The sequence below is a fragment of the Azolla caroliniana genome, unplaced genomic scaffold, assembly GCF_043228905.1.
Source record: "Azolla caroliniana isolate FFs.n. ecotype wild unplaced genomic scaffold, voAzoCaro1.0.p SCAF_4, whole genome shotgun sequence".
NCBI lineage: Eukaryota > Viridiplantae > Streptophyta > Polypodiopsida > Salviniales > Salviniaceae > Azolla > Azolla caroliniana.
The window spans coordinates 17,550,271-17,563,302 of record NW_028230439.1 but is presented as its reverse complement, the minus strand read 5'-3'; the positions used below and the strand labels follow the sequence as shown (position 1 = coordinate 17,563,302).

General features: G+C 36.3%; 1 protein-coding gene across 1 annotated transcript; it reads left to right on the top strand.

The window, feature by feature from the left end:
• The first annotated feature begins 2,942 nt into the window (after positions 1 to 2,942).
• On the top strand, positions 2,943 to 8,868 carry LOC147865193 (uncharacterized). The gene is made up of 9 exons (XM_087317965.1): positions 2,943 to 3,390; positions 4,805 to 4,877; positions 5,005 to 5,079; positions 6,243 to 6,304; positions 6,392 to 6,460; positions 6,535 to 6,563; positions 7,463 to 7,649; positions 7,728 to 7,862; positions 8,003 to 8,868. Exons 1-9 carry the CDS (start codon positions 3,166 to 3,168, stop codon positions 8,795 to 8,797), a joined length of 1,650 nt encoding a protein of 549 aa, XP_087174091.1. The 5' UTR covers positions 2,943 to 3,165; the 3' UTR covers positions 8,798 to 8,868.
• The last annotated feature ends 4,164 nt before the right edge of the window (positions 8,869 to 13,032 follow it).

Sequence of the window (13,032 nt, the reverse complement as noted above, 5' to 3'; positions counted from 1 at the left end):
CTTAACTCCCACCTCCTCACAAACAACTAGGTACCTATGTACCACATAGTACCTCTCTCTCTCTCTCTCTCTCGTGTGGATGTGCGTACAACCACATCACCTTTATACCTTTATTACTATTACAAATACATTATGTATGTGTGCAACGTTGCACATCGCTCTTTGGCTCTCGTTGCTCGGGTTTCCGCTTGTGGACGAAAATCTTCACAACAACGTACCGATACCATCCTCAGACAAATGGCCTCACTAGACGCCTCAACAAGACCCTCAAGAAGGAGATTGCCGCTTACATCGATCCATGCAATAAAACCAGGGATCAAATCTTTCCTTTCGTCACCCATGCATGCAATATATCCGTGCAGGCTTCGACATGGATCAACCCTTTTCGAGCACTCTATGGGCGTAATCCTCACCTCCCACTCCATTGATGTCCATTCGAAACCTGCCAACGTGGATAGTGCCATTTGGGGGGCTCTATCTCCAACATATGCACCCCCTCCTTCGACAAACCACTGCTCGTGCTTCTACTCTTGCTCTTGCTCCTGTTCCTGTTCCAGATCTTGATGGTGCTCATGTTCCTCGGTCTCTTGTTTCTCTCAGGGGGGAAATGTGGTGTGCATGTGTTCCTTTATGCCACCCTTTTTAGTATGCATGTACCTAAGCCGACACACCCTTTTAGCACACCCTTTTTAGATAAGCCAACCCAAATGGGTACCTTTGTATCAACTATAAATTGAGTAAGAAGTAAGAAGCTAACTAGGCTGGTTTTATGTGCACTTCACAATATTAACTTACAATAGGGATATTTTTCCTCTTCTTGAGAATTTGTATTCTACCCCACCCCTCATTATAGATGAGATTCCCTTATGTAGATCTCATGACACTAAAGGCTAAGACTATGTTGTCGGTTAGTGTTATGAAAATTATAATGGTTCTTAAGTGGTGTTTGAACTGTCTCAAATAGAAAATGTGTTGAGTTCAAAACTTTTATTTCATACCATTTTACATTTCACAAACATGCACGAATTTATGGGACACAATGCCTATAATATAAGATGGATACCCAACTTCAGGGACATCTTGTTTTTGTCTTTCCTACAATGGTCAAAGAATGGAAAAGATTATTCTAGAGTTTTAGATCTTATGAGAAAAGCTCTATTCAAGAAGTGGACCCTAAAGTTGATCAAGGCCCTATATGGAAAATGCAATTAGTCATATGTTGGCTAGTTCAACAATCATTTCTATGATCTCCCATGCTTGTTGTTTGAAAAATTATCTTTGCGTGCAATGGTGATCTAATCTCAGGTTGGATATCTTCGGTTTTTCTTCATCAGAGACATTGTCCCAAGGGTTTTTGCTAAGGTGTTGCCAGTTTTAGCCTTGGTATCCAATACCATTGAACAACTGTAAATATCAAAAGAATCCAATGAGGACAAACTAGGTCAAGTACTATTTTTTACTATAAATTTCTTATCAAGAAAAATGTAAATGAAATGTCATTTGTGACTTAGGTATGAGTTGGCATTCAATGCACACCATCCATTGCCTTGTTCACTTCTCTATTATGCATTGTGTCCTTCAAGCCAAAGTATACCAAGGAAAAGCGGAGATGATAAGGTTGAGGACAATATGCAATCCAACTAAAGGTTTAACAGGATCGTCTCATTACCAAGAGCGTTAAATGAGACTGAACATTTGTTAATCATGTCAATTGGGACAAAGGTGTGTTTTTTCACAACTAGATACAAGTGGGTACTACGGTACATATGCGATGTTGATAAAGCAAGATGTGTCTCTTGAATGGATTAGAGTTTTATGTTTTATGACTTTGAAGTCATTACTGACTTGTACAAGGGTGGTAAAGCTCAAGGTTAACCTTCACAATGTTGATAATACCATGATATCTAACCACAAGGTTCCTATTGCAATTTGTAATTGTCTTTCTTGATGGGGATGTAGGATCCACATAGGCTATTTCTTAAGGTCTTTCCCTTGTTGGGGAAAAGGTAAACAGAATGCCCCAATGTGCTACAACAAAGGGAATGATTTTTAGTGTGTCAACATTGCCTCTGTGTGAATGAGAAGGCATGGATCTTGACCATTTGGATCTCCATTGGATCACTATGACTTCTTGTGGAATCCATTAGCATAGGACAAGATAAGGGGCTAACAATCATACTTGAGTAGAACATTGCTAATTATAAAACTTGAAAATTTGGTTGTCACAATGCACGTTTGGAGTGGTGGTGTCGCCCAAAGAAGTTGGCTCATCAAGGTTGAGTAGGAGGTTAACATCTCAAGCGACTTGGTGGAATTCATCAAGGTTCATCTTTTATCAAAGTCACAAAAGGCATCTTCAAACTTAGTGAGAAAAACATAGCAACGTAAACGGAGCTCAATCTTGTTTGGAAATAGCTATAAATAACAAAATTGGCAACGATTCGATTTTGGCTTAACCTTAAGCCTTAACCGGTTTGAAAGTTTTCAAGCTTGAACTGAACCGAGCTGAACCGCCAAACCGTTTACAAACGGTTTACCGGCTTGCCGATTCCTGAATAACATAGTCTTGGTTTTGCGAGAAGTGTCCTATCACACTAATAAATTTTCAAAGCATTGATCATGGCATGAAATTTGGATGAAGCGTGGAGTCATATGTGAGAAGGAAAAACATGAGGAGGATTGATTTACAAAAGCCATGAAAATACATCCTTTAAGAAATTCTCACGATTGGAAATTGAATGATACTCATCGTTCTTTTGAATTACAATGCGAGATAAAATAGAAGCATAATTTCAGTAGCTGCCCCCGGGGGCTTCCGATATGCTGGTTTTGATTATATTTCCATACGGTGCCCCTCCCCAATTTCATTACGTTTTTGATAGTTCCAATTAATGAAGAAAAAACAAATATATATACATATTTAATTTATTTATATTTATATATACACATATGAAGACTCGAAGTGATGATAAATCTTTCTGTCTCGGAGGCTATGCTGGATTCTTGTCGTTTAGGGTTTCAGATCAACATTACAGATTCACTCTCATCTCTTCTTCTTCTTCTTCTTCTTCTTCTTCTTCCCCGATCGTCTTCTACCTCACATTGAGATCAGCAAATAAGGAAGCTTGACAGCTTTCATCAAGTCTTAAATTTCTATGTACCATCATGAAATCATCATTGAAGAAGCTTCGTGGTTTTTCCCTTATAAGGAAATTTGGCCATTCCAAAGAGAAGATCAGTTCTAACTCTCCTACAAACCTTCCGGATCCTCTTTCAAAGACAGATCATTTGAAGCTTACTGGTGGTCTCACTGTAATTAACAAAGAAAAGAGTTCTTTTTCACCAGCTCACCTCTCCGAGAATGCAGAAACAGTTACAGTTAGCCCACAGGTACTCTTTCATCTTACTTACGAAATCCTAAATCCCTTGAATAAGTTATGAGCCTTAAGACTGGTATCGGAATATTCTTCAATTGGCTTGAGGTAGCATAGAGATTGTTCTGAACTATCCATAAAAGGAGTTACTATTTCATTTACTCTCATCAAATTTTCATCTTGAAGTGATTATGAACCCTAGAATTATGGCATAGGGTGCACTTTTGAATTGATCTGATCTATCGTTGTCATTTTTTGCTACCTGTCCATAAAGATGCAACTCTTTCATACTTATAGAATTATACATAAATTTCATCTTTCAATGGATTATGAGCCTCGGAATTCTGTCATCAATGTAAGTTTCTAATTTGAGGCGTACCTATCTCTAAGATTGCCCTCACCATGGAGTATCTGTTACAAACATTTGTGTGACCACTGACTATGCATGTTATATGCAATTAGAAGTGACATGAAACTAAAGTTAGTCCGATCAGATATCGGAAGGCCTGTTAGATAACTATAATTTGGGCACAAATGCAGAATCAGCTGCAGAAAACATGAAACTACTCTTTAATTTACCCATAATTTTCATCTTGAATCGATTAACAACCTTGGAATGGTATATGATATATCCACTGAATTGATCGCTACCTATCATTGTGATTGTTCTTTACTTGTCCTTAAAGGTGGATGTCATCTGTTTCGAGCATAAATGTAACTATGCATTCAAAATTGGAGTTAGTACTAGTAACTGCGATTTAACTACTAAGCTAGTAGTTAAATCGCACATAAAGCTAAGCCAATCAATCGAGGCTAAAGACAGGAAGTTTAGCATCCAGGAGCCCTTGTGAGCATATAACAATTGGGCAGTTGTGTCTAGATGCTGAAATGATGACAGAAACATTCATGTACTCTGTATTGCATATATTTTTCATCTTGAATGGATTATGCACCTTGGAATGGTGTATGATCTATTGCTGAATTAACCTGACTATCCTTGACATTATTCTTACCTATCCACAAATGTAAATGCGCATCTGTTATAGGCATTTAAGTGACTATGCATTTTAAATATGATATTCTTATTTTAGAAGGGCCATGTAAATATCGAATGTAATCAACCTCAGATTCATGTCCATAGGCTTGCATATTCTTGCGCTTTTTGAACTTTCACATGTAGTAATTTCCTCCATTAAAGTTGAAAGAAATGTTTCTTCAGCTTGTACCAATTATGGGTCTTTACATCTATATATGGGGAATGAAAATGCCATACTTTTAATTGGAATAGCTGTTGTGATACCACTCAGTAACTAAATCCCATTTGCAAATGAGTTCTGAATTTGTGTAGCTATTTCTAGAATATTGTCTCTATCATTTTGAGATAGAAATCTTTACATGACCTATACATTTTCCACCATTGTTATTTTTAGGTTGCTGAGGGCATGAAGGATCAATATGATAACCTCCTAGCAGTTGCACAAGCTGTGTCAGGTGCATCTTTTGGTAAGCATTAAACAGTCATTTATCTTCTCTATTTAGAGTCTATCTGGTGTATTTCTAAAAGCATCCTTTGGTAAGCATTTCTAGTTTGTTAACATATTTCAAACTTTTTTCATTAACATTTTGATAGACTTCTCAAGAGCACTCCAAGACATGACGTCATATATGCTTGACATGTTTGAGAAGACCAGTGATGGAGAAACTGGTATCTCCTTTTATTTTAAACATTTTGGAGTATTATGTATAGATAGAGACATGTTGCATAGATGTGCAGATATCTGTACATACTTATGTGAAATGTGGTTGTGCATTGGTATGGAATGATATTGATAATTTATACATGTGAACTGAACCCTTATGCCCCCACAAACTACCCTTCAATTATATTTGGCTCATAGTTATGGAATACTTAGCATACAATACACGTACAATCATATGCAACGTATTCTATTTATTTTTAAAATACGTAGAATATGTATTCTAAAGATGAAAATTGTTAAATAAATAAAATATGTAGAGTACGTAGAATATATTAAATATGTCTTATAATTATAATGCATCTAACATAAACACTAGTTTTTTGGCCATATTTTATTTTAATTTTTCTTTTTAAAATTTTTTTGGAAACAATAAATATGTAAAATATATGAAGCATTTTAAAATGACAGTTCTAAAACATAGAATATTTGTCAAATACTTCAGATTAAACATATTCTAAATATAAAATATGCGAGTTTCAACAACTATAACTTGGCCTTACTGGAGGTTTTTCATTATTAACTCCTATAATTGTTTGCATCTCTCTATGTAAGTTATGCATGTTTTCGTATCTATACTTGGGCGTTGTGATTGGTGGCTTGATTTATGTATTCCTTGCCATGGTATATATGGAATATATGGTCTTAACTGAGGAAACAGATCAATAATATTTATCATATTTCTGTTGATATCTTTAGAATATGTCAGTGTGCTCATAAAATATCACACTTACAAATTTGGTAGCTTAAAATCTTTTGGTTTTATAAATGTACATAGATTTTAATATTACTCTACTATGTAGTGACTATATCAGGCACAGCATCTAGCTATACTAGTTACCTTGACTGATAACGAATTCTGCAGCATATTTGGTTGAAATTTTTTCTATTATTTGAATGTGTTGATTCATGTAAATGAATGCACTTGTGCTCAGGAACATTAGTCTTTAAGAGAGGGAGAACATGTTTTTAAAGTTACATTCTGTAAGCATCCAAATCATGCAGATCTTGCGCATGTACATCACCCAGTTCTCTGGTCATTATACAGATACAAAAGAAACGAAACATAAGTGGACACTGATGTAGATGTGGCTCTTATTTTTTAATTCAGCTACCGTCTTTAGCATGCTGGCAAAAGTCCAATATGAGATCTCAAAACTGCTTGACACATATGTAAGAAATACGTCAAGTAGCCTTAGGATTTTCATCCATGGCAAATAGTTTTCTTTCTTAATATTGAAGCACCTGTTGTTATTTCAGGCAACACATATTTCTCAAACTATTATTAGGCCTACTGAGAACATACTGAAAGAGATCCAGTCTTTTGAGGTATAACAGTGCTTTCTTAATGTATAGCTATACCAGATAACCATATTTTATGATTTTCTATACTTGTCTTTCAGGAAGTCAAAAGGCAGTGTGAAGAAAAGAGGTGTGTTATCCTCATTTATGTTTTGCAATTTCCCATTTATCATCCTATATAACTAGATTTCCTTGTTTAGATACATTGTTCATTTAGTACAGAGGACATATATGTATAAGATGCAAGGCATGCCTAATAATGTTACTGGCAAATGGGGTTATCTCATGTTATGTGAAGTGCTTGGCTACTATTCCAGAATGGTGTGTGGGGCATCCACAAAATATGGTCTCACTCTGACAAAGTCTATACTTCTCAGCCAAACAATCTTTATGCAAGCGAGAGAGAACAACTCTCATAGGAACAAGGATCTTCATCTCAAGATACCAAATCAATGTTTGTTGTCTCTTCTAGTTGTCAACTCACTGAATTCTAAATCTGGGGATTCCAAAAGTCTGGATGATAGTGAAATTCCATTAGAACAAAAGATGGTCCATAGATCAACACTTGACATAAGGGATGCTAGATTAGTAGCAAACATTTCATGAAAGAAAAAGAGGGAATCATAAACGTTGTAAAAATTCATTTTAAACAACGCCATTAGTTCTGTAAAAATACGGATCTTTGGATAGCTCACGTAAGATCAAGTTCCTAGGGTTGCACAAGGAGTGAAGTTATGCTGATTTCCTGAATCTAATGTCAGATAACAGGTACCAATTACATTACAAGTTCTGCATTTCCCTTATTCTTGTAGAGCTGTACAAAATCTTCACTTGGAACTTTTTGAGACATGAGAGACCATTCCTAATTGTTGTAGACATTACTATCAATTAATTCGCAAAACAAGTAATGAGAACTGAGATATTGAGGCTTTAAGTTTTCTACATGCGTCCAGTTCCTAAAATGATACTTCATATAACAACACATGGTTGACTTGGTCGATTACTGCATGTTTTTTACAAAATGTGCAGGAACTTGTATGGTGAAACAAGAGTTCAAGAAGCAAAAGTTCAAACTAAGAAAGGGGGAAATCAGTTATTGACAATGAAGGAGCAGCTAAACAAACAGCAAATACAACTTGACATCCGTTTCAAGTCTCTGAAACATGGGCAAGAGCTTAGCCTAATGACACAAGCTGTTCGACACTACACAGCACAGGTGGGTTTATATCTTGTAGTGAGAAGCTCATATTTTTCTACAGAAACTAGTCTGACCGACTACCTTATTTGTCTGCAGTGTCATTTCTTTAAAAGAAGTCTCAACTCTCTAAATGCAGTAGAGTCCCTTGTGGAGACTTTGTCTCAGAAGCTTAAAATCGATAGAGCATTAAATGATGATTATCTTGAAACAGTGTCGGGGACTGTAGATGATGTAAGTTTTACTAGCATTCCTTGCTTGTCTAAAGTATTGATGCCAGTGGTCAAACTTCTTTTGCCCATATAGGAACATTCATATCAATTGTTTTTGTTTATGCTCTGCCTTAAGCTCACTTTTGACTTTGTGGTATATAGATGAAAAATTCTGAAGCAGATGTGTATAGTGGAGGAGATGCATGGAAGGTGAATACAAACTTTAGCAAGTCAGCACCACTCTTTCCATCAGGGACTCGGAATGGGGTAGGCACCGAAGAATTTTCAGTGCAGAAGCTTCCACAAAAAGAGGCTACAAAATATGCACTGCCCAATCCAAAGAACACACGCGTGAGGGAGCATGATCAGCCTACTGTAAGATTTGATACAAATGTAGTTCACCACCTACTCAAGGAAGAGGTATATGATAGAGAAGACCCTCATGAAAATGGACGGATTAACCTATCATCTGAACATGTAATAGATTCCCCTATGAATTTCTCACACAAAGAGGACATTGATACATCCTCTACGTTGAAACATAATCAATCTCAGGCCAGATATGGCCACTCTGGGCCCTTGCAATCAAAGACGAAAATGCACAATAAGCAAATTATTGGAAATGTTGGAGATGTTTTGGCAGATACCACCGACAATCACCATGGTTCTCAGTTAAATAGAACCTCTGTTTTTGTATTGCCTAGGATATCACCCTATACTTCTCCAATAAAAGCAGGTTTGTCTGGCCCTATCATCAGTGAGCTGCATAAGCTTCCTATACCTCCGAAAAGAGAACCCTCCTTACCATATATTGCACCATCAAGACCGAATGCGGTTGATCCCTTGCCTTTGTTTGAGATGAAAACACATTCTCCACTTTCATCAGTTACTTATTCCAAGAGTCTGCATCGCTCAACTTCACTTGGTGATTCCCCCATCATTGAATTCCCTCCATAACATCATTCTATGTTGTAGTTGTAATTTTTGTGAGCATTTATGTATAATGAGAAAACTACCTCATGGTCATCTATCTATCCATCAATGGAAGAGAATATGTTGCAAACAAAGACTTCCGAAATTTTGGATAGAACTTGAAGGCTTAAGTCTAAGATACATATATACAAAAGAATAACTATGTATTGTGAAATGTGTCCTTGCGATGAAAATTGAACTGACGATTTTGTGGGCATTTCCTTGTGTATAAAGATAGCCTATTGCCTATCTCTGATTTTATGGAAGCCAATATATTTCGTTATCCCCATCATATACTTCCGGAGGCTTCAAGTCTTGATGCACTTGTACAAAGAGAATGGTACACGTGTTTTGTGAAAATGCATCATAAAGATAGATTGCCATATATAATATGTTGACTAAGGGATTTAAGCACCTTAGGTTCCTTGAATCACTCAAATTTTGAATTTATTCACATGGGATTAATCATTTTAGCAATTTTGACTAGTTTGCTATTGATATATGAGCTTAAATTAAATATATTACCATTTACTTTGAAGAGGACAAATGAGAATGAAATTTATGTATCCCTGTTGAGATTATCTTGTGCAAGATATTCAAGAAAAACAACGAAATTATGTGCGATGCAAGTCAATGTGGAAAACCCTCAAGGAGGGATAAAAACGATGGAACCTAGTCCAAAATATGCTTGTTCAGATTTACAATAGCACTTTAAAACTTATTAGGGAACAAAGATTATCTTGAGCAAGTTATTCAAGAAAAATAACAAATTACACAACAAATTGTGCTTGTTGAGATTTACAATAGCACTCTAAAACTTATTAAGGAATAAAGATTATCTTGTGCAAGTTATTCAAGAAAAACAACAAAATCATGCACAATGCAAGTTAACGTGGAAAACCCTCGAGGGATAAAAACCACGAGAGTCCAAAAACAATTCACTATCAATAGGTCACGAATGTTCTGCTCTAAATAGATTAGAGTACTATGCAAAGAGGAAAGTAAACATTTCCTCTTAAAACTTAAACCCATCTTCCAAAGATGCTTAATATGCCAATTATGCAAGAGGTTGTAACCTCAGATCATTTTCCAATATGTTTCGAAACAACATGCGGTAGATATGTACAAACTGTTGATTGACAGAGTTTCTTTGAGGTTTAATTCTTCTTTATTGTTCCATTCCTTATTTGATGCCTATTTGCAACAAATTTTTGGTATATTTTTAGAACATGTTAATCAAAGGGATGGCATGCATGGGATACAATATAAAAAACATCATTGATATTCACCGTATGTATGGTTTGACTAATGCGAAAAGACGTAAGCAATTGATTGATAAGTTTTCACATATTCTTATGATGCAATGTACTATTGATGAATAATCAACATGCCAAAGAGCTTTTGGATATTCTAGTTCAGTTGCAAGACATTATGAAGAATTTGTATTGTCAAAATTATCATAAGGCAAGACTATGCTAGGTATAAGAGGGATTAATAGATAATCAATCACAATCTTATATCCTTTTTCAAAGTTTAAGACAAGTGCCATCAAGATCTATTTATTTACAATTTCTTTGATTTGTTGAACATTCATGGGAAACTAAGAGTTGGCTTGGGTGCTCTTAGCATATGTCCTTCTCCACCCATAAGTTCATTAAATACTATCGATAATTTAGTTCAACATTGATGACCTTTAATGCAAAGTCTATGAATTTCAATGCATGTAAGGTGACCAGATTTATATATTTGATGGTAGGGACTGTATAATTACATTTAGCAAGGTAGATCATTGGAACTCCTTAAAAACACAGAGATTAACTTCACATGCAAACTTTCTTGATGTTGAGTTTTATTTGAATGAGTGTAGTGTGTTTTGTGTATGTATAGGGATATGCATGTAGTGTGTTTACTGAATATATAAATGAACAAGCATAAATGTGGGTTTACCTCAAACCAATATACATATATATACATGCAATAAATTATTTGGTTGCATCCCTTGATTTCATATGTAGTTTTTGAATTTTAAGAGCATCATCATCCTTACGTCAAGTTTTTGAATTGTTTGGGTAAAGCTTCACCTTCAATCAGTGCCTTTGCTTGTGGAAAAGTAGGAGCTTAGAAGGGGTACCAAAAATTGACATTGACCACACGAAAGGGGATGTGTTGGAGGATGTACACAAAGACACTGAGTTTGTGAATGTGGATTTCCTGTATCCCACACGCCCTGAAGTTAAGATATTTTCAAAGTTATCCATTCACATTGCTCGCAAGACAATTGTTGCCCTAGTTGGTGAGAGTGGCAATGGCAAGTCAACACTAATCAACTTAATTGAGAGGTTTTATGATCCCCAAGGTGGAATGACTTTGTTGCATGGAATCAATATCAAGCTTTTACAACTGAAATGGTTTGGAAACCAAATAGGGCTTGTTGGTTAAGAGCTAGTTCTTTTTCGAACATCCATTAAGAACAATACATCATATGGGGAGGACAATGCAACACTTGAGGGGTTTCAATAGGTGGTTGGTTTAGTAAATGCATCTACCTTCATGTCACAATTGCTAGAGATATGTACATATGTTCTTTTCCCTCGACTATGTGTACATCATAATATAGTAGCATAACAATGGTTATAAGGGTTAAGTGTTTATTCATTTGTTTATGACCCAAAACATTATAGATGGTGATTTCATGATGCTCTTTTAGGGTTTTGATACTATAGTGGAAGAGCACGGTACTCGGTTATCTAGTAGTCAGAATTAGAGGATTGCAATTGCACGAGAGATTTTGAAAAATCCTCACATTTTACTACTTGATGAGGGCATGAATGCATTGGATGTTGAGTCAAAATGCCTTGTGTCTAAAACCTACTTTATATTTGTAATACACATTGTCGCTAAGCTATGGGCATGTGTGTACTGCTCGAGCGAGACCACAAGAGACTTGGACCAGGGAGGACGCTGAGACTGGGAGGGAACGAATGTTTGGAGACTCGAAGGCTCCCATGAGTTGAAAGGTCACAGGACTCGAAGGCTCTCAAGAGTCAAAACGTCACAAGACTCGAAGGCTCTTGAGAGTGGAAAGCTCTTCAAAGTCGAAGGCTCCTCAGACTCGAAGGCTCCTTAGAGTCAAAGGGTCCATAGAGTCTAAGGATCTTCATAGTCGAAGGCTCGTGAAGAAGGATTCATATTGACGTGATGAATTTCCCAACAAGATGATTCGATGACTTGATTTATGCACTTTTGTGAAAATTCACGTAACTTTATGTCCCAAGCTCGAAATTCTGAGCCAAAAATTCCAACACCATCCTTATCATGAAGTCTTTGTGTTAGGCGCATAGAATAATGAAAAAATAAAATATTAAGATTTTGTGAGCTCCATAGTAAATTTAATAGAGTGAAAGTACAACAAGAAAAATTTGAATTCGCTACATGGAGTGAACAAGTGATAATTTAAGAATGATAGGAATAAGATAGGAGCAAATAGAGAGGATAAGATCACGAGTAAAGATTTAGGGGGAGATCCTCGAGTTTCAGTGCAACGTCCCAATGAACGACGACCACGTCGCCTCTTCTTGAGTAGTTCTTGCATGCTAGGTCTTGCCTCCATCAAGTTGGAACCTAACTATCTATGTTGGATTGACCTAGAACCTAAACCGATGGTTCCTTATCTTTCTTCTTTCAACACCACCAGACCATTCCTTCCACCATACCCATGGAGAACACTCAATCCACCAAACCTTGTTTCCATATTGCCTCTTTTTCAGAGTCTTTGTTGTCGTCTTTTGCACTTTTTGTTTTAAACATAACCCATCATATAATATAAGTGTGCGAACCTTATCTCTACTCCTTCTTGAATCATCATATGAGCTCCAAGTGTTTTCCTCTTTCCTCACTTCCCATCTCTTCTCATTCTCCATGAGTTATCGGCGCACACCTAGCTTGATCTCATTGAGTCCAAAATACAGATTTGTATCTAAATATGAAGTAGGACTCATCCTAACCTCAAGCCCACAACTTCCTTCGGGTTCTTTCTCTTCGTGGATGCATATATCTCACTTGTGCTCTTAATCTGATTTATTTATGCTTGCTCCATTTGAAAACAATTTGAGGTTTGAACCTTCGAGCACTGACGCACATGGTGATGTGCCAAGCTTCCATTACCTTTCCCTCAAAGCTTATATTTTTGCCTCCATTGCCATCCATTGTCACATGTTCTT

Bases quoted from the DNA above. Each gene is read 5' to 3' on its own strand.
- LOC147865193 (XM_087317965.1), top strand. From the start codon at position 3,166: ATGAAATCATCATTGAAGAAGCTTCGTGGTTTTTCCCTTATAAGGAAA. The intron at 6,461-6,534 runs GTATAACAGTGC...CTTGTCTTTCAG, and splicing joins AAGAGATCCAGTCTTTTGAG to GAAGTCAAAAGGCAGTGTGA. The intron at 7,650-7,727 runs GTGGGTTTATAT...ATTTGTCTGCAG, and splicing joins TTCGACACTACACAGCACAG to TGTCATTTCTTTAAAAGAAG.